The sequence below is a fragment of the Monodelphis domestica genome, chromosome 1 (assembly GCF_027887165.1).
Source record: "Monodelphis domestica isolate mMonDom1 chromosome 1, mMonDom1.pri, whole genome shotgun sequence".
Taxonomy (NCBI): domain Eukaryota; kingdom Metazoa; phylum Chordata; class Mammalia; order Didelphimorphia; family Didelphidae; genus Monodelphis; species Monodelphis domestica.
In genome coordinates, this window is record NC_077227.1 from 324106788 (window position 1) to 324128435 (window position 21648).

The 21648-nt window shown below is 38.0% G+C and overlaps 1 protein-coding gene across 3 annotated transcripts in view; it reads right to left on the reverse strand.

Annotated features, from left to right (window-relative positions):
- Nucleotides 1-21648, reverse strand: part of DLK1 (delta like non-canonical Notch ligand 1) — a 42756-nt gene that overhangs the window by 10803 nt on the left and 10305 nt on the right. For all 3 annotated transcript variants that reach the window (XM_007473286.3, XM_007473287.3, NM_001039850.1), the window contains 1 exon segment: nt 9504-9645. In XM_007473286.3, the coding sequence (XP_007473348.2) occupies nt 9504-9645 (142 nt within the window).

Genomic DNA, 21648 nt, shown 5'->3' on the forward strand with positions numbered 1-21648 from the left:
TTCCAAATTTTAGGGATGATAGTAGCATAAGCCAACCTTCTCCACATCTAGAGCCTTGCCTACTGTGTCTTGATAGTCTTTCTAGTCCTCAGAACTCCTGAGATAGCAAAAGAAAGATCAAATTAGTAGAACTCTGGGCAAATCTATGATAGGAGTGATTACAAGACTGGAGACTTCCCCCTTAGTCTAGTATGTGCTGTGTGTGTGTGTGTGTGTGTGTGTGTGTGTGTTTCGTTTTTTCTTGTAATGGATAGGGCTGTAGATAGGAATGACAATTGATCAGTATTATGCTGCCTTGGTCAGAATTTTATCACAAAAGCCAGCTGCTTTTTACTAAATGCTTGGACAAGATTGGTCCTCCCCCAGCTCTGCTTGCCAAAGTTCCCCATCTTTCTTCAAGTCCAAAATGTTCAAGGACACATGTTGTTGTTGTTGTTGTTCAGTCATTTTTCAGTTGTGTCCAACTCTCTGTGACCCCAGTTGGGGCTTTCTTGGCAGAGAGACTGGAGTGGGTTGCCATTTCCCTCTCCAACTCATTTTACAGAAGAGGAAACTGAAGCAAACAGGGTTAAGTTACTTGTCCAGGGAACCACAGCTAATGAGTACCTGAGACCAGATTTGAGCTGAAGAAAATCAGTCTTCCTGACTCCAAGGTTGGCACTCTATCCATTGAACCACCTAGCTGTTCCTATTGATATTTAATAAACATGTACTGGTCTGAATCTATATATTATATTATAACCAGAGTTTGTTGGGTGGTAGTGATGGTGGCAGTGGTGTTAGTGTGGTAGTGTTGGTGATGGTGTTAGTATTAGTTTTGGTACTAATGTAGTACTAAGGTAGAGAAGGTATGGTAGGTTGGGGGGAGGGAGACCCGCATGAGAATGAGCATATGTTTATGGTGGTAGATGAGGCATTGCTTTTTTCCTGATAAGTCACTTTATGTCTTTCTTGATGCTCTAAGCAAACATCTAAGCAAAATGATAAGTTCTTGAGAAAGGATCAACCTACACTAATAAAGGGGGTTTCCTGATCTGGAAATTCTACTCTCTATCCCTATGAAGGTGGAGAAATGAATTAATCATTACTGTAAGCTTGTGACAACATGCTCTTAGGGGATTACAGACCAAAAAAATAAAAATAAAAACAACAAAAAATGCTCTAGATAGGAATACATGTGAGACCAGGTCTCTTTGGGGTCACTTATCAAAGAGAAGACCCATTCAGAGAAACATTATGTTTTTAAATGAAGTTGTTTTCTCTAAGAGTGCTTTCAAAGGAATCAAGCCTTTGTCATCTCTTCAGTCCTTCAAGCTCTGAGAAAGAAAGGAACTATACACACAGAGAACAAAAGCATGGGTGCTATATAGGAGATGAATAATTTTTCTGCACAGCAAGTGTATTTTCAAAGAATTTCAAGTATCTTGAGTTATATTTTGACAAACTGGTTCATAGTGGTTAAAGGAGAAAAATATATATGTATATGATATATAAATTTATATTTTAAAGGCCTTTCTTTCTTCCTCTACCTGAAGTATAATCAAGTTGCCATTCCTTCTGCTCCTATGTGGAGCTTTTACAAAATATACATTAATAATAAAAATAACTCACATTTCTATGCCACTTAAAGTTTTACAAAATTCCTCATAGCAACCCAGTAAGGGAGGCAGAAAAAAGTATTACCACCTCCCTTTTACAGATGAGGAAACTGATGGTAAAAGAGGGAAAGTGGGTCTTCAATTAGTCATTGGCAAGGACAGAATTATTGGCTAAATGTGACCTAAATGAATGGAATAAGCATTTTCTCCCCATTCTTAGGTTGTCACAGTGGAGAAGAGGGGGAAGCTGAGGACATCTGGGAAAGTTCTGGAGAAGCAACAACTCATTTCTATAGTCAGTCAATTCATATTTATTGAGTACCTACTATGTGTCAGACACTGTCTTTTAAGTATTAATGATGGAAAGACCAAAAACAAAAACAACTTCTGAAGATTCATAAAGAGTTGTTTGTTTTTTTTTTTTTTTACAGTAAATCTTGTTCTTCTCATTTCACTGGCTGACTCAGTGGACAGAATCCTACCTGGAGATGGGAGGTTCAAGTTCAGCCTCAGACCTAGATGTGTGACCCTGGGCAAATCACTTAATCCCAATTAACTAGGTCTCCTGACTTGGAACTAATACTTAGAATTAATTTTAAGACAGAAGGTAAGCAACTAAAACTAGACTTGAACAATTGGAAGAATATTAACTGGTCATGGGTAGGACGAGCCAATATAATAAAAATGACCATCCTACCCAAACTCATTTATCTATTTACTGCTATACCCATTGAACTTCCAAAATTTTTTTATTGATTTAGAAAAAAAACATAACAAAGTTCATTTGGAAGAACAAAGGATCAAGGAGATCCAGGGAAACAATGAAAAAAAATACAAAGGAAGGGGGCCTTGCAATCCCAGATATCAGACTATATTATAAAGCAGCGGTCATCAAAACAATTTGGTACTGGCTAAGAGACAGAAAGGAGGATCACTGGAATAGACTCGGGGTAAGTGACCTCAGCAGGACAGTATATGACAAACCCAGAGAACCCAGCTTTTGGGATAAAAATACACTATTTCATAAAAACTGCTGGGAAAATTGGAGGACAGTGTGGGAAAGATTAGGTTTAGATCAACACCTCACACTCTACACCAAGATAAATTCAAAGTGGGTGATTGACTTGAACATAAAGAAGGAAACTATAAGAAAATTAGGCGAACACAGAATAGTATACATGTCAGACCTTTGGGAAGGGAAAGATTTTAAAACCAAGCAAGACTTAGAAAGAGTCACAAAATGCAAAATAAATAATTTGGAATACATCAAATTAAAAAGTTTTTGTACAAACAAAACCAATGTAACTAAAATCAGAAGGAAAGCAACGAATTGGGAAGCAATCTTCATAAAAACCTCTGACAAAGGTTTAATTACTCAAATTTACAAAGAGCTAAATCAATTGTACAAAAAATCAAGCCATTCTCCAATTGATAAATGGGCAAGGGACATGAACAGGCAGTTCTCAGCCAAAGAAATCAAAACTTTTAATAAGCACATGAAAAAGTGCTCTACATCTCTTATAATCAGAGAGATGCAAATCAAAGCAACTCTGAGGTATCTAGCAGATTGGCTAACATAACAGCCATGGAAAGTAATGAATGCTGGAGGGGATGCGGCAAAGTAGGGACACTAATTCATTGCTGGTGGAGTTGTGAATTGATCCAACCATTCTGGAGGGCAATTTGGAACTATGCCCAAAGGGCAATAAAAGACTGTCTGCCCTTTGATCCAGCTATAGCACTGCTGGGTTTGTACCCCAAAGAAATAATAAGGAAAAAGACTTGTACAGGAATATTCATAGCTGCAGTCTTTGTGGTGTTAAAAAATTGGAAAACGAGGGGATGCCCTTCAATTGGGGAATGGCTGAACAAATTGTGGTATATGTTGGTGATGGAATACTATTGTGCTAAAAGGAATAATAAAGTGGAGGAATTCCATGGAGACTAGAACAACCTCCAGGAAGTGATGCAGAGCGAAAGGAGCAGAACCAGGAAATCATTATACACAGAGACTGATACACTGTGGTACAATCGAAGGTGATGGACTTCTCCATTAGGGACAATGCAATGTCCCTGAACAATCTGCAGGGATCTAAAAAACACTATCCACAAGCAGAGGATAAACTTGAGAGTAAAAACACTGAAGAAAAGCAACTGTTTGATTACAGGGGTGTAGGGGATATGACTGAGGAGAGACTCTAAATAAACACTCTAGAGCAAATACCAACAACATGGAAATGGGTTCAAGTCAAGAACACATGTGATACCCAGTGGAATCATGCGCCGGCTATGGGAGAGGTGGGGGGGGGGGGGCAGAAAATGATTTTTGTTTCCAATGAATAATGTTTGGAAATGACCAAATAAAATAATGTTTAAAAAAAGGCAGAAGGTAAGAATTTAAAAATAAATAAGTAAATAAAGTCAGAGGAGGGACCTTGTGACAGCAGGTCCAGGTCCACACCACTCACAATATTTTCCTTTGGCCAGTCCCCACTCTGCTGGAATATTGACATATCTCAAGGATATCAAATGAACAAGGGTTGATCATCAGAAAAAGTGATTCCCCCAGGGAAAAAACCCATTCTCATAGTAGCTATTCAGCAGGAAAGAAGGAAGAATGGAAAAGGAAAATTTGGAGGAAGGGAAATATCTATCCCATTCATAAAAAGTATCATTTACCAAACATCAGCCAGTTTTAGTGGTTATCATAACTTGAAATATAAGCTCAACAGTTTAAGGATCCAAGTGCCAGGTCTCTTACCTGAGGTCATGGGTACTTGCCTAAAAGTAATAATAAAAGTTCATATTTATATAATTATCATTTATAAAGAGCTTTCTCCCAAACCCTCTGTGGTAGATAGTAATATCCCCATTTTAAAGATAAAGAAATGGAATTTCAGGGAAATTTGTTCATCTTGTTCACCACCTTGTTCAGCCCCCAGGAGAAAGGTTTTTTCTCACACACACCCCAAGAAGAAGCACTGTTAAAATAGACTTTTTCCTATTGTCATCCCTTGTTGACTTGACATCCTCAAAATATGTGAGTAGTCCAGCAGAATCTCAGATACCACATAGTCCAACTCCTTCATATTACAAATGAGGAAAGGGAGGCTCAGAAAAGTTCAGTCCTCAACACCTCTTACCAGGACTATTGAAATAGTTTTCTACTCTTCCCCTCCATCCTAATTCCCCTTTTCCCAATCCATCCTGCACAAGAATACTAAATTGGTATTCCCAAAGCCCAAGGCCTGACCAAAAAACTCCAATCATCAAGAAATTCCAATGGGTCCCCATAGCCTTAGAATAAAAAAGTCCCCAGTTTGTAGCCCTTCCCATTCTGTCTCTAGCATAGCTTTCCAGGCATATTAAAACTATTCCCTCTCACATGCATTCTAATCAAACTGTCCTATTTGATTTTCCTTCTACAAAGAAATCTATTTCTCACCCTCACCCCCATCTTTGTTTAGGTTTTCTCTCATGCCTGCAATAATGTTCTCTCTCTCTTCTCATACCCTCCTCTAGTTCTACCTCCCTCAAGGAGCCTTTCATGATTTCCCTACTTTCATGAGTACCCCTACTCCCTAAATCACTGTCTAGTCATTTGGGCACATATCCAATTGCCAAAATATTGGCAAATATCCAGTATTCCCTTATCTGCGGGCATGCTATATCCTGTCAGTAGCATGTTAACTTCTTGATGACAGGCACTAGTAACTCACTTTGGTCTTTGTATTTGGAGCTCTGAGAAGTGCCTTGTACCAAGCAAGTAGTTAATAAGTGCATGACGACTGACAAATAACTAATATCCCATTAGCTTGATGTTCCAGCCTTATTCCTCCCTTGTACTTGTTCATTATTTAAGATAGGGTTGTGGGCCCAGGTGAAGGGTCAATGCCAAGAAGAAAGGCCCTATTTTCTGTGCTTTTCTGTACTGGCTGCAGAATAACCCAGAGTAAAAGAGAATCTGATGTCCATCTCCAGACCACTGATCTTGCCTCCTAAGCTCCTTCTATTAATACCATCAGTTTGCTCATGAAATTACTCACCTAGAAACAGAAATGGGAAAGAGAGATGAGCAAGACCTACATCTGCCTAGGAAGTAACATGTAAGGGCAATAAGGAACATTTTCAAATATGACTTTTTATAAATGTATTTTGTTATCTCTAGGGTTCAGGAATAAAGCTGTGGGAGAATTTAAATTGCATTCATGCTCCTTTTTCTGGGATAGAGCATGAAAGACCAAGTTTCTTTTTTATTTCATACAATCTCTATTTTTCCTTTCCTTATTTAAAAAAATAATTTTATTGGTATCTTTTGATCCAAATAAATCCATCACCTTCCTCAATCCACTTAGCCGTCCCTTGTATCAGAAAAGAAAAAAAGGAATTCAGCAAAACTAACCAGCCCATCACCCAAGTTTGACAGTATAAGCAATGTTCCAATCATAGTCTGCAGAGAAGATAAGAAGGGGAAGGCACACTCAGACCTTTTTCATGACTATAAAAAACACCTTCACCAGGGACCTCTTCTTTTCCCTACTGGCCAAAACCCCAAGTCATTTGCATGCAATAACAATTGTTTGGCCATTCCAATAGGAGCTACCAGTAGAGTTAAGTTTGAAGAGATCTTTTGGGTGGAAAAGGAATACAAGGTTCTAATTTGATTAAGCCCTTACAACCCTACATGCTGAAAGGCAGTATGTACTATAGAAGTCCTGGGCTAAGAGTCAGGAGACCTGAGTTTTTGTCTTGTCTACATTGCTGATAAACTGCCTAACTTTGGATAAGTCACTTTTATTCCTTAGTTCCATAAACAAAAAGGGAGGGCGACCCTAAGAAGACCTCCCTCATCCTTAAAAACAAAATTAAAAACCTCAGTTGATCTGACCATCTCCATTTGTTATTGGTCTATATCTATTCTCCCTTTCTTATCTAAACTCAAAAGAGTCATCTAAGAATCTAATGATTCTTCTTCCTCTCCTCCCTCTTTCTTAGAAACCATCTCAATCTATCTTCTGACTTCATCGTTCAACTGCAACTCCTTTCTCCAAAGTTGCCAAAGATACCTTACTTGACCTATATAGCCTTTTTTTTTTTAAACCCTTACCTTCCGTCTTGGAGTCAATACTGTATATTGGCTCCAAGGCAGAAGAGTGGTAAGGGCTAGGCAATAGGGGTTAAGTGACTTGCCCAGGGTCACACAGCTGGGAAGTGGCTGAGGCCAGATTTGAACCTAGGACCTCCTGTCTCTAGGACTGGCTCTCAATCCACTGAGCTACCCAGCTGCCCCCCCTATATAACCTTTTAAAAAATTCTCACTCCTAGAAGTATCCTCCTAGACATTCTCCATTTCTGGGTTTTTTAGACATTGTTCTCTCCTGCTTTTCTTCTACCTACCCTTCTTTTATTATGTATTATTATCATGTTCATTATTCTTATCTGTTGCTTCTTAATGTCCTTTGCTGAGTCTTCATCCAGATCATGTTGACCAACTGTTGGATGTCCCCTGAAGTCCTATGCTGGACATCTCTTTTCTCTGTAAATTCTCTCACTTGTGATCTTGTATTCAATTCAGCTCCTAAGTATGCCATTAACTCTATAAACTTGACTCCCATTCTATATATCTAGCCCTAGTCATTCACCTGAGCTCCAGTCCCAAATCTCACTCTTGGATATTTAGAAGTAGATGTTGGCTGCTGTTGTTCAGTCATTGCAGTTATATCTGACTCTACATGACCCCATTTTGTTTTTGTTTTTTTGGCAAAGATGCTAGAGTAATTTCCCATTTCCTTCTCCAGTTCATCCTACAAATGAGGAAATGAAGGCAAACAGAGTTAAGTGACTTGCCCAGGATCACACAGCTAATAAGTGTCTGAGGTCATATCTGAACTCAGATCTTTCTGACTCTAGCCCAGTACTCTATACACTCTGTCACCTAGCAGCCCCTGAACACAACTTGTCCCCTACAATTTATCCATTTCAGTTTGGCACACTACTACCCAGAAGTTAAAGGTTTAAAACACACACACACACACACACACACACACACACACACACATTACTAGTCTTCCCCTTTCATGGCACTACAAGTCTGGCAATATTATATTCTATGAAACCCATTTATTATATTTTAAATGGCAGCTCAGTGTTGTTTAACTGTCATTAACTTCACAATATTATGCAAATAACTGAGTCTGTGCCTTGGTTCACTGGCCCCAATTTATTTCTATTCATCCACATCAGAACTTCAAAGTATCTCAAGAATATTAATTTCAAATTACTTTGGGTTGTGCCCATAGCAAGGCAAGACACACCTGGTTTTGTTTATTTTCCTAAGGAAATTGGATGTCACTCAGCAGCATTGTGTCGTGGAAAGAACAGTGGACTTGGAGTCAGAATATCTGAATTCTAGCACCTGCTTTCTACTAGCTAGCAATGTGATCTTGGGCAAATCAGTTCTCTTCTTGGGTCTCAAGTTTCTCATCTGTAAAACCAATGGGGTTGGACTAGATGATCTCTAAGATTCCTTCTAGCTCTAAAATGTATGCTTCTGTGATTATCTCAAAAAGTCCACCATCCTGAGGCCAACTCCAGCCTAACATTCTATGTTCTATGACAGTAAGGATCCTTCTAACTCTAAGAGTTTATGATCCATGGTTCTAAGCCCCTTCTTTCTGTAACAATCTATATCCTTGTCTCTAAAGCAGGAGTTCTTAACCATTTTGTGTGCTATGAACCTCTCTGGCACCTGGATAAAGCCTATAGATGCCATAAAAAAAACAAAAACCCTATCCTTCCAACTTAGTATCAACTCAAAGCCTGAAGAAAGAAGGCTAGGAAACAGGGTGACTTACCCAGGGTCACACAGCTAGGAAGTGTATGAGGCCAAATTTGAACCCAGGTCCTCCTTACTCTAAGCCTGGAATTCTAACCACTGTACCACCCAGCTGCCCCTCTATGGGGAAATGCACATTTTTAAATGTACAATATAATGTACATAGGCTTACAAAGAAAACCAATTCTATTGATGAAGATGTAATCTTTTCCCATCCAGGTTCATGGATCCCTTAAAATCTATATATGATTGGGGGGGAGGGGGGAGAAGGGGAGAGGGGACGATAGCTAAGTGGCTCAGTGGATTGAGAGCCAGGCCTAGAGATGGGAGGTCCTAGGTTCAAATCTGGTCCAACTACTTCCTAGCTGTGTGACCCTGGGCAAGTCATTTAACCCCCACTGACTAGCCCTTAACATTCTTTCTGCTTTAGAATCAATACATAGAATTGATTCTAAGACTGAAGATAAGGGTATTTTAAAAATCTACATATGGAACTTGGAGATCTGTTGACCCCAAGTTAAAAACCACTGCTCTAAATCCCCTTTTACCTCTGGCTGATGCTCTATGGTTCTAAGGCCCTTTCTAACTTTTACATTCTATGTTCTATGGTCCTAAGGCGCTGATGTTCTATGTTCTTTAATCCTGAGACCTTTTCCTCATCTGACATTCCATGTTCTATGATCTTGTTTGTATTTTTTGTTTAATGTTTATAAATTTTGTTATATATTGTGTTTATTTGTTTTGTTTTGTTATGTTTAATCCATAACATCCATATTCTCAGTTCCTTTCAAACTCTGACATTCCAAAATCCCTTTTAACATTATGTTCTGTGTTCTATGATTAACTCCCTTGAAGTTCTCACATTTTGTGATTTTCTGACTCTAAATACCCTTTAACCCAGACCATGCTATTCCAGGAAAGGAAGGAAAAGGGTCCAGACAGAATACTATCCCAAAGAACAGAAATTTCCATCTCAGATAGATTTAGACTGAAAGGATCCTTTTGGAATGAGAAATTAAATTCACATAGAAAAGAAAGACAATCCTATATCACGGGAAGTTAAGGTTTACCCATTAATAACACAAGGTCCTTCCTTAAAATGACAGTTTCTTCCTGAAGAGCTTGGGGCACAAGAGCAGCTGGAACCACCTTCTTCAGAAGCAGTGCATGTCCCATTCTTGGGGCAGGGCTTGGCAGCACACAGCTGGAGATCTAAAAGAATACATTCAACACAATCATTATTATCCCCCTCATAGAGAAATTTCTTCCACCCAAAGACTCTGCTTCACCATCTTGCTACTCATTTCTACACATGCTGAATAGCTGGTCACTTATTATGGAGCCTCCCCCACTCCAGGTCATTCCTCTCTCCTGTGCTCAAGTGCCTTATTCTTAACCCAGGCTTATCCAAAACAATGGCTTTCTGGTTTGTGTTGTGACAGTCTCAGGAAAAAGCATCATAACAAGGAGCCAGTGGTCTGGGAGCATAAAAAGAGATATATAAATGCCAGGCTTAAGTGGAAGACATTAGTCCTAAAGGGAAAACAGTAGAAGCTAGAGTATAAGAGTGAGTGGGGAGACCAAATCAAGTATTTATACTTTGATTTACACTGATTTATCAGTATATCAGATAACCATTCATAGGGGCCAGAATCTCTACCTGTAGCAAAGAAAAAATATATTACATTATTCTACTTTGGAAGACCATGCCCCCTTTCCTTCCTACCAATCCAAATCCTCTCTTTCCTGCATGTTAGGGAAAAGATTATGAGGAAGGATTGGACAAGATGACATATAAGGATACAACCACTATGAGATTTGGTGATGCTATGATCCAAAGTCCAGCTGCACCCTCCATGAAAACTTTTCTGATAATACAGCTCACAATAATTTCTCCCTCTTCTGATTTCCTAAATTTCTATTTGACTTCCCCCATATGATATCTTCTCTGGTGCAGATATTCTTGAACCAATAATTAAAATTTCACTTTTATTTAATTATTTTATTAATTTTCTCTCTTTCCATAGTAATAATCTCATAATACTTTTTTCTTTTGAATTTCCTTGCATTTTCCTTTTCCCTTTCCTGTATTCCCTCAAAAAAATCTAGGGACCTCACACACTAGCTACTCTCTACCTCATTGGTTCCCCCAGACCAAAAGACTCACTGGTTTCTCAAAACTTGACTAATGTCTCCACCAAAGTTATTCTGCCCCCCTCCCCAACCCTCTAGGACCACAATAATTGATGGATCTACCTATGAACCAATGATATCACAAGTTTATCCCAAACTTCCTATCTCCTACTCCCACAAAAGTACCAAAAAGCTAGCCTAGCATTTAGAAACATTTGATCAATTAACATAATAAAAGAAATGAGAAATTCAGCATTATGGGATGGAAAGACCCCTGGACCAGAAGACTTGCACTTGAATCTATGGCTCTAATGCTTACAATCTGTGACAACTTTGGACAAGTCCCTTCTCTTATCTGGTTCTCAGGTTCCTCCCATATAGAATAAAAGAGTTGAACTATATAAATTCTAAGATTTGTCATTCCTTGAATGGATCTCCTTGGTTCTGGTCCCAACTCTGCTATGAATTGACTGAGTAATCTGAGGAAAGTAATTTATTTTCTTTGTTTTCTTCATCTATAAAATGAGAAGACTGAACTAAATAATATCTGGTTTTCTCCCAACCCTACCATCATATTTTTCATAGGATTTAAAATTATTGTTCCCGACAAGAGTCTGCGAATTCTGGGAAAAAGGAAATGGATTTTGCCCAAGGCTAGAGTATATCACAGAGCTGTCAATTATGCTTCACAATTAAGAAATGGCCCAGTGGGAAGAATGGTGGTAAAAACTTGCTCCTAGGTATGTTAAAGGAAGGAGTGTGTATTGAGCCAATATAGCAGTAAGAATGATTGAATTGGTAAAAGAAGTTAATATGAATGAAAGAGAGGAAAATCAGCTGAATAAAAAGAAATCAATTTAGCCATTCCTCAATAATGAAATGATTAAAGAATATATATAGTCTTCAAAAAAAATAGCAAACTATTGACAACCACACACAGGATTACTCCAAATCACTAAGAGAAATGCACAAGACAACATAGACAAGAGGCAAAGATATCAAGAGATATAAAGAATTTCATGGCATATAGTAGGCACTTAATAAAAGTTTGTTGATTGCCCAAGAGTCAGTGTTAGATGGAAGAGCTGCAGAGAGGCAAGGCCTCCAATATACTATGGAGTATGTTGGGAATTGGATCAATCATCTTGGAAAACAATGTGGGAATGGTTAAATAAATTGTGGGTGCAGGAATATAATAGAATATACTAAGTCATAAAGAAACAACATGAAGAATTCAGAAAAGCATGTGAAGATACAAATTGATTTAGATAGAAATAAACAAAATTAAGAAACAATACACATGGGAACAGCTAGGTGGCTCAGAGAGCGAAGCCTAGAGACAGGAGGCACTGGATGCAAATTTGACCTCAGACACTTCCTAGTTGTGTGACCCTGGGCAAGTAACTTAATCTCCATTGTCCAGCTCTTACCATTTTTCTGCCTTGGAACTAATACACAGTATTTATTCTAAGACAGAATGTCTGGGTCTAAAACAACAACAACAAAAAAACATATATATATATATACAATGACAATAATATAAATGGAAAGCATGTTTGTGCACATGGGCCCACACACAGATGAATGAATGCAGTATAATTGTAAGTATGGCAACTATATGGCATAGTACTGGACCCAAGTCAGGAAGATCTGAGTTCAAATTTGACCTTGGATTTTCCTACCTATGTGACTCTGGGCAAGTCACTTAAACCTCTCTTTGTCTTAATCCACTAGAAAAGGAAATGGTAACCCACTCTGGTATCTTTGCCAAGAAAATCCTAAATGGGGTCACAAAGTGTCAGATATGACAAAAATGACAACAACAATAATTACAATGAACAAATTTGACCCCAGAGAACTAGAAAAATATAAAACCCTCTGCATTCAAGAGGTGGGATTATGGATAAGCAATATTGCCCACTCTCTCAGAGGTAGTTGATGTATTCATTTTGCTGAACTGATCTTTTAAGATTAAGTTTTCTCCTATTAATTCTTAAAATTAATTTATTAGTTGATCTTTTTTTTTATTAATCTTTTTTATAAGGAATGACTCACCAGTTTGGAGGCAGGGAGGGATATACTACAAATAAGTAGGATGCAACAACAAAAGGTATCCACAAAAATAAGATAAAATCTTCAAAAATGAATTCAATTCTTCATATCTGTAGGAGCATTAGGAGCCTGGGAGCCTTATCTAAGGAGAATTTAAAGGAGAAACAGTGTCTATAAGCTGGGGAAAAAGAGAGAAAGGGTGGGAGTTCAAGATAAGAGGTAGAATGGGTCAGAAGAGGAGACTCTGTGTCAGTTAGGCTGAATATCTGTAACTCTGTAACAAGAACAAAAAAAATAAAAGGACCCTAAAAGATATTCATTCAACAAGCATTTGTTAAGCAGCATGCTAACAGCTAGGGGTATAAAGACAAAAATGAAAGTCTCTGTCCTCAAGGAACCTGAATCATTTTTAAAATCAAGGTGGGGGGGGGGGGGGGAGTGGAGACCATATGTACCAAGAAAGATCAAATGCAAAACATATGACCAAGCAACATTGGCAGTGAAGGTGCAACACTGTAAGGATAATTTTATAGTTGTGACTTAATATCTAAATTAATTAATGGTTGCCATGGGATATCCCAAATAATAAAATACCCAAGTCAACTGGAAATTATGGTGATCTTAATTAATATAGAGAGAAGGAATTAAGGAGAAGAGAGAGAGAGAGAGGAAAGAGTTAATTTAAACTGCTCCAGCTCAGGCTGAGCCAGGAAGGAGTTAAAGGCCTTGACCAAAGGGGCCCTGAGCCCAAGGGAAAAGGAAGTAAGTCTTATCACTCACCAAGAGACCATCTCAAGGAAGCTGTCTGAGGGAGCTCCTCCAGGCTCGAGTTCCGGGATCGAACTGGCACCCAGACTGCTCAGAGGAGGTGATCAGCCAGATCCCACCTCTCCAGGAAAGAGAGTGAAGAGAGGAAGTGACGCACCCTATATAGACGGTTTTTACATCACTTTGCTGTGTCTTATCTGTACCAATGGTAGCTTAGCTTGACTTAGGACAGCCCAGGGGATCTGTCAGCTGTTTCTGTACATGTCTATCAAAGGCCATCCTCCTAGATACTTAATCCTTAAGTATGGGTGCAGACATTCCTGACCTTGTTAGACTAAGTAGGGTGGAGCAATGTAAAGTTTCCAAGACATTCCTGATTCTGTTAGACCAAGTATCTCCATTGTTACAGTCAGGAAATAGCTAAATCAAATCTTCTAAAGTACTGTCTGAGTAGGGTGGAGTAGTTTTAAAGTTCACAACATCAACAGCTGAGGAGCAAGTATATGGGAAACAGCACTCTCAGCGTAACAAGTTTTCATCTGCTGTTTTAATTTCTCTCTTCAAGTCCTGCCACCAAAAGGAAAGCTAGTTTACCAGGTAGCATAGTGCCACACTTCCATTATTACATCTTTCTACAACCATTTATTTCTCAGAGAGGAAGCAAATGGATCAATAAAGGCACAGTTGAATGACAGGTTGAGTAATTGCATGCCTTTCATAAGAAATGATCTCCTTTAGCAGAGACTAGCTCAATACAAGAAAACATAATGACTATTTTCTCTGTGGGAATCAGCCCTTCAGACTCAAGTATCCATGGTCCTGTTCATGGTCAGTTAATCCCCTTGTTTTGTGTTGTCTAGTTGTGGATTACCCCCTGTGGAAGTAAAATGGAGTCATCAAATCAGGCCAGTTATAGGGTGAACATGCAGCAGGGATGGGAAGGGGAGCAGTTTGTTCATCAAACAAAGGTTTCTTCTAAAAGTGACAGTGGTTTAAATTGTACTGATAGAGGACCTTGAGAAAAATGTGTACATTTTCAGAGGTTTCTTCAAACAACTTGTTCCATACAGTCCCAAGAAGCTAACCCAAAGTAACTTTCTGGAATAATTTCATAGAATAGAAATTGTTTTAGAGTCTCTGTATTTTTTTCCTTTACTAATCCTTTTTAATGTTAGTTGTTGTTATTCAGTCATTTTAACTTTGTCTAACTTTTCATAACTCCATTTGTGATTTTCTTGGCAAAGATACTGAAGTAGTTTGCCATTTCCTGCTCCAGTTCATTTTACAGATGAGGAAACTGAGGAAAACAGGGCTAAGTGACTTAACCAAGGTCACAAAGATAGTAAGTGTCTGAGACTGGATTTGAATTTGAGAAAATGAGTCTTCCTGACTCCAAGTCCAACACCATCCACTCTGTCACCTAGAGGCCCAAGGCTATCAGTTGAAGCAGAAATGATAAACAGTTATAAAATAAGTAATAGGTCCATAATATACCCAGAATTAATAAAATAATACAAAACAGGGTGAAATAAGGAAATCCAATATATCTATTACTTTAGGGGTGACAGGCAGTATAGTGCCACACTTTGGCAATGTCCACAATCTTCAAGTGTCTGGCAAATATCTCCTGTTTATTTTTCAAGCATCTGTGAATGAATCAAGGCAAGTTTGTAAAAGTGTTTCTTTGACCATCTCCAGGCACTCTGTGTAATAAAAAGAGGCAAGCAGGCAGGCAGGCAGACAGGCAGGCAGGCAGGCAGACAGGCAGGCAGACAGACAGACAGACAGACAGATAGAGAGAGATAAAGAGACAGAAAGAGACAGATGAACAGAAAGAAATAATTGATGAACAGAGATAGATAAACAGAAAGACAGACAGATAGATAAATAGATATGCCTCAATAGACAGAGATAGATGAATGGAGAGACAGAGATAGATAAATAGATATGCCTAGATAGATAAATGGGGATAGACAGAGATAAAGATAAGACAAGTAAATGAATAGGCAGATAGAAAGAAAGAAAGAAAGAAAGAAAGAAAGAAAGAAAGAAAGAAAGAAAGAAAGAAAGAAAGAAAGAAAGAAAGAAAGAAAGAAAGAAAGAAAGAAAGAAAGAAAGAAAGAAAGAAAGAAAGAAAGAAAGAAAGAAAGAAAGAAAGAAAGAAAGAAAGAAAGAAAGAAAGAAAGAAAGAAAGAAAGAAAGAAAGAAAGAAAGAAAGAAAGAAAGAAAGAAAGAAAAAGAAAGATGGAGGGAGGGAGGAAGAGAGAGAGAGATGGGGAGGGAGGGAGGGAGGGAGGGAGGGAAGGAGGAACGGAAGGAGAGAAGGGAAAGAGATGTGCCTCTACAGATAGAGATCTGATCTAAATCCAATTTGAAATTAGCTACTAAAAAACACTAAACCTCAACTACAGCTAAGGAACTCTTGACCACCTTCTCTATCTTCATTATCCAAAACCTCTGTTTGTTCAAACAATTACATACATTTAATATTATTTCATGAATAATTTAATTTTTAACCAGCAAGGAACTCCTTCCACACGAGCATATTGAAATCTAGTCATATCATCTCATCCTGTGCAATTTTTGCCCCAAGTCTTTTCATAAATCATATAGGACTTGCTTATAATGCTGAACATTTCCCTTTGTTTTGTTTTGTTTTGTTTTAAGGATTTCATTGATAGCAGTGCCATGTAACAGTTGGGCCTCTGCCATCCTTGACTTTAATTAGATATCCAGCCTATCTCCTTTTTTTAGGTTATACCTTTACCTGATGATTCATTTTATGCTAATCTGGACACCTAATTCATGCTGTGAATATATTACAGCCTTTCTTACATCCATGGAGTTAGAAGTCATTTTTGCATGTTTAGCCCCAAGACCTAGCCAAAATGTCTGGCTCATAGTAGGCAATTAAATAAATGTTTCTTGATTGAGTAATTTACTATTTAAAAGAACTAAAGAGGTTTAGCCTATAGAAGAGATGATAAGGTGGGAGAGGGGAATGATTTTGTATTTATTTAATGGGCTATCATATGAATAAGGGATCTCACATTCTGCTTGGCTCTGAAGAACAGAAATAGGAGTAATGAGGAGAAGCTGCTGAGAGGCTGATTGTGGCTCAAAGGAAGGAACAATTTCCTAACAAAGAGAGTTTTCTGAAAATGGAAGGGTTTAGTTCAATTGTTAATGAATTTCCCATCTATGGAGGTCTTGGGATAGAGGCTGGATGACCACTTGCCAAGGAAAATGTAATGGAAATTACTGCTCAGATACAAGTTGGAATAAATGGCCTCCAAATTCTTTTCCATCTCTAAGATTCTACAATCCTGTGTAATATTATGTAGTCATATAACAAACCTCATATAAAATAGCTCCAAATCTTCTTTCCATGCAAGTTGATACCCAGAAGATGGACTTAAAATGTCACACCTGAAGTGCAATTCTCAGAAATAAACAGTATTTTGATGTCTTAGCAATGTCACCAATATAGATAACAAGTGTTGTCCATCCAAGTATATGAAATATTCCCAATCAGCTGGGTTTTATGGAGATTCTAATCAATACAAATGAAGGAATTAAAGAAAAGGGAGAGAAACAGTAAGAGGGAATAGTAGGAAAAGGGCTAGGCCAGCTTAGGCCAGCCTTAAGAGAGAGATCAGTCAGTCTCCTATCAACTCACCACAAGATTTGTCCAAGCAAGACTCTAGTGTTCAGAGACCCATCAGTTCAGCTTTGGCCAGATACTTCTCCAGAGAGAGTTCTCTGAGAGAGAGAGTCCCTTGCTCTCAGCTTCTCAGCTCCTTTTAAAGAGAATTTTCTCCTATGTCACCTCCCCCAAGTTCTCACATCTACCAATCACAGTAGACGTTTTCTAAAGGACAGACCATTCTTAATTCGCACCTGTGTAGACTAAACTTTTGAGTAATTCACACCTGAAAAAACTTCTGAGTAAGTTCTCACCTCTTTCCCACTTGTAAGTTTACAAGTTGCCTGACCTTCATAGTATATTTTCTGTTGAAGATGTCTAAGCCAATCTGTTTTAATAGTTTTATCTAATTTCATATTTGGGAATTTTTCCCTGGTGACCACTTTATTTTTAATATAAAAAAACATATCTTATCTGTTACAGTTTATGGCTCCACTATTTTAAATGTTACACCTGCCATTCTCAAGGAGTCATCATTAATGGTTCCATGACAATGTATAAGGTGTGAAAGGTGTATAAGCTGTGAAATGCCCAATGGACCTGTGTTTGAGCCTTTAATATCTTTGTCAATGACTTGGAAAGAGACAGATGGCACATCTGACTTAAAGATGTCATAGCTTATGTACTGATAATAGTAGATGAAAAAATTTCAGTATGATAGAAAAATGGGTTGCATCTAATGGGATGAAGTTTAGTGTGGAAAAATGTAGCCCCACATTTAAGTTCAAGAAATCAACTTCCTAAATACAAAATGGGGAAGACATGGCTAAAAAGCAATTCATCTAAAAGAAGATCTGGGAATTTTAGTGGATTATAAGTTCAATATGAGTCAACAGTATGCTATGGACAACAAGGAAAAATTTCATGAACTTTGAACTAAGGCATCTAAAGTGGCACAGTGGATAGAGTGCTGGAAGTCAGGAAGATTCCTCTTCCTTAGTTCAAATCTGGATTCAGACCTTCACCAGCTCTGTGACCCTACACGAATCACTTAACCCTTTTTTGCCTAAGTTTCCTCATCTGTAAAATGATATGAAGACAGAAATGGCAAACCACTCCAGTACTTCTGCCAAAAAAACAAAAACAAAAACAAACATGGTGTCATGAAGAGTCAGATGTGACTGAAGACAACTGAACAACAATCTTGGGCTAAATTAAAAGAGGGATAAACTTCTAGAAACAGAGAGATGATAGTCCCATTATTCTTTGCTTGGTCAGACCTCATTTGCCATATTGTTTTTAGTCCTAGGCATCACACTTTAGAAAGGGCATTGAAGTTAGAGAGGGTCCACAGAAGAGTCATCAGGATGACAAGGGCCTATATGTCACAGGAAGACCAACTAAAGGAACTGGGTGGAAGGTTGGAGATGTTTAGCCTGGATAAAAGAAGACTCAATGAGGACAGGACCACTATCTTCAAGCATTTGAAAGATCATGATGTAAAGAGGGATTAAACTTGCTCTGTTGCCTGAAGAGGACAAAAATAGAAGTAAATTGCTAACAGTTGGAAAGAAACAAAATAATAGTTTTGATTATTCAAAAAACTTCTTAATGATCAAAGGTATTCAAAAGTGGAATATTTTGTCTGAGAAGGCAATAAGTTCTCTTCAATATGCAATTTTCAAGCATGATACCCATATATTATTATGAAATAATCTGCCTGAGAAGGTAGTAGGTTCTTTCTCATTTAATGTGCATTTTTCCTTTTAGTATTTTTAAATCTTACATCTTAGAGTCAATATTGAGTATTGGTTTTAAGGCAGAAGAATGATAAGAGATAGGTAGTAAGGGTTAAATGACTTGGCCAGAGTTATATGGACAGGAAGTGTCTGAGGCCAGATTTTATCCCAGGACCTGCCATCTCTAGGCCTGGCTCTCAATCTATTGACCCACCTAGCTGCAATTTTCTAGGGTGATAGCCATACATTATTATGAATTGCACTAGAGACTTGTAGAAGTATAAAAGCAAAATTTGAATAATTATTTCTATATGTTGTAATAAAAATATTTTGAGGTTTGTTTTGGGGGAAGCATGGATCAATCAATAAGCTTTTGTGTACCCCTTTCATGCCAGGTATTGTGCATTGGACAGTCCCAAAGATCCCTTCTAACACTAAAATTTTGTGATTCTATAATTCTGAAGCATGTTATGGAACCATCTTTTGCAGAAAAATTTCTTCTAAAAAGATCCTTCAAACATTAGTTACTAGTATCCCTGGATGGACTCTAAGTAAGCCCTTTATGTTAAATTTTGCCTTACAAAACCATTTTATGAAGTCTCTGTGTATACTACTTCCATATTTTGGGTAACCCCATAAACAGCTAAATCATGACCCAGATGTAGCATAAAGTAATGTAGAGAATGGTGGCATGACGAGACTTAGGTTCAAATCCCATGTTAGGCACTTATTACCTCTTGTATATTAAGTACACCACTTAAGCTCTCTGTCCCACACTTTCCTCATCTTTAAAATTAGGAGGTTAGATTTGAAGTCCCTTCTAGCTCTAAATGGAAATTTGATCCTGTGATCCACTCATGCCTGCCCATTCTGTGCACATCCTCATCTCCCATAATGCCTCCATAGTTGGGTCTGATCAATATGTTGGGAGTCATTCTCTAGATCCCTCACTTTTCTGTGATTACCATTGAGGTACACAGACTGTCAGTCCCTCACTCTTCCTAAATAGACATATAGATGTTCTCCCTTTCTAGTTATACATCTCTTTGATGATATCTTGTACAATTTCTTGAGTGCAATTCTTAGTTGATAACATACTAAAGCCAATGCACACTCTGTGTTGTTCTTGGGGTCATCCAAAGAAGAGTACATATTAATGTTAAAGAGATGGATTTGTATGCTAGGGAGTGACTTGGAACTATTCATAATGCTGTGCAATTTCCCCAATGAGATCTAGTCTGACTTCTTCCTGCTCAGTTCTTGGCCCAATTCATTATTCATTATCCATCTGCAGTTCCTGAAATGCATATTGATGGGCCAAATTGGCAGGCTACCTATTGACTTCATGTCACAGTCTGGGCTACAAGCCTCTTTCTATCAAAGATGACATTGGTATGTATTTCACTAAGGAAAGTTTGTCATGTTCTAAGACTTGACTCAAGTAGCACAAGGTCAGTTGGGAACAGGGTCATTTGGAAGCCTTGGCATGAATAGGAAATTCTTCTTTCATTTGGACTTTGCACAGGATTTCCTCCACCAACCTGGTGAATACCTTTGGTAAATAAATAGCTTCCTGTGTCTGATACCTTGCTTGATAGCTATACTCAGCACACTGCTGAATAGAGTAATCTCTGTTGTCATGTCTGTCTTCAAATCTTGTACAGTTCTAGCACTTAGAGGAAAGCCTTTATGGTTTCGTTTTGCTCTACCAAGTCAAACAGTTCCTTAAAGTCAATGAACTATATTTTAACAGACAAGAAACAGCCAGCTACAGATATAGCAGTCATTGAAGAATCAGCTGGCTCTGTGTAGTCAGATTATTTACTCATTGGAATAAAGGTCAAAGTAAATAGCAAAATAATATTAAAGTAGAAAGAAGGATAAAAGTGAGATGTGTGAGATGCGTGACTACAGCAAATGACCTGACTTTGACAACTGGGAAATGGATCAAAGGAAAGAACTCTGATTTATTAACATTTCCAAAAGAAGTTTAATTGATGCAAAGAATGGTTGCTACAATAAGGAGGCAGAAAGAACTCCCAAAACACCTTAACAGTGATAGACACTTAATCTCCTCATGGAGCAGTAGGATGTGGTAACCAAGAGCAATGTGAATTTAGAGTACGAGCTCATCTGCAAAACACCACAAGGGAGTAGAATGGAAGATTATGAGCAACATTACCTCCTCAAACAGCAAAAGGCTGTCAGGGAGAAAGTGAGCTGAATATGAGACATAGCTAAACTAGATGATTCTTAGAACAGCTATCTAAAAGTAAACACCAAACAAAACAGATCCTCTAGCATCTAAAAAAAAAACAAACAACAACTTACTTTTTGTTTTAATAACAACTCTAAGACAAAAGGACAAGGGCTAGGCAAACAGGGTTAAATGACTTGCCCAAGGCCACATAGCTAGTACGTATCTAAGGCTAGATAGAAGGACAGATAGATAGAGAATTTATTGTGTCAGACACTGTGCTAAGCCCTGGGGAAAAAAAATATAAGTACAAAAGAGTCCTTGGCCTCAATAGGCTTACACTCTAATAGGAGAAGACATTACATAAAAGGGAGCTAAGATGCTTGGGGGGAGAGTGAGCAGAGAAGGCACCTACTTGAAAATATGATAGAGAGGTGGTCTGAGGTACCATGAGATGGTCTGATTTTAAAAAGAGCAGAATGGGAGCAGTCAAATCTTGGACAAAATTTGTCTACAATGTATTTATATTCAAACAACTGTCTGAGAAGTATAAAGAACAAAAGATTTTATTGTCTATTTAGTGCTGCTTATGAGAGTTTCAGGCTAATTAAAAAAAAAAAGAATTTAAGGAAAGGGTGGTGTAAGCCAAATTTTCCCTATGAATTAACTCATAAGTTGAA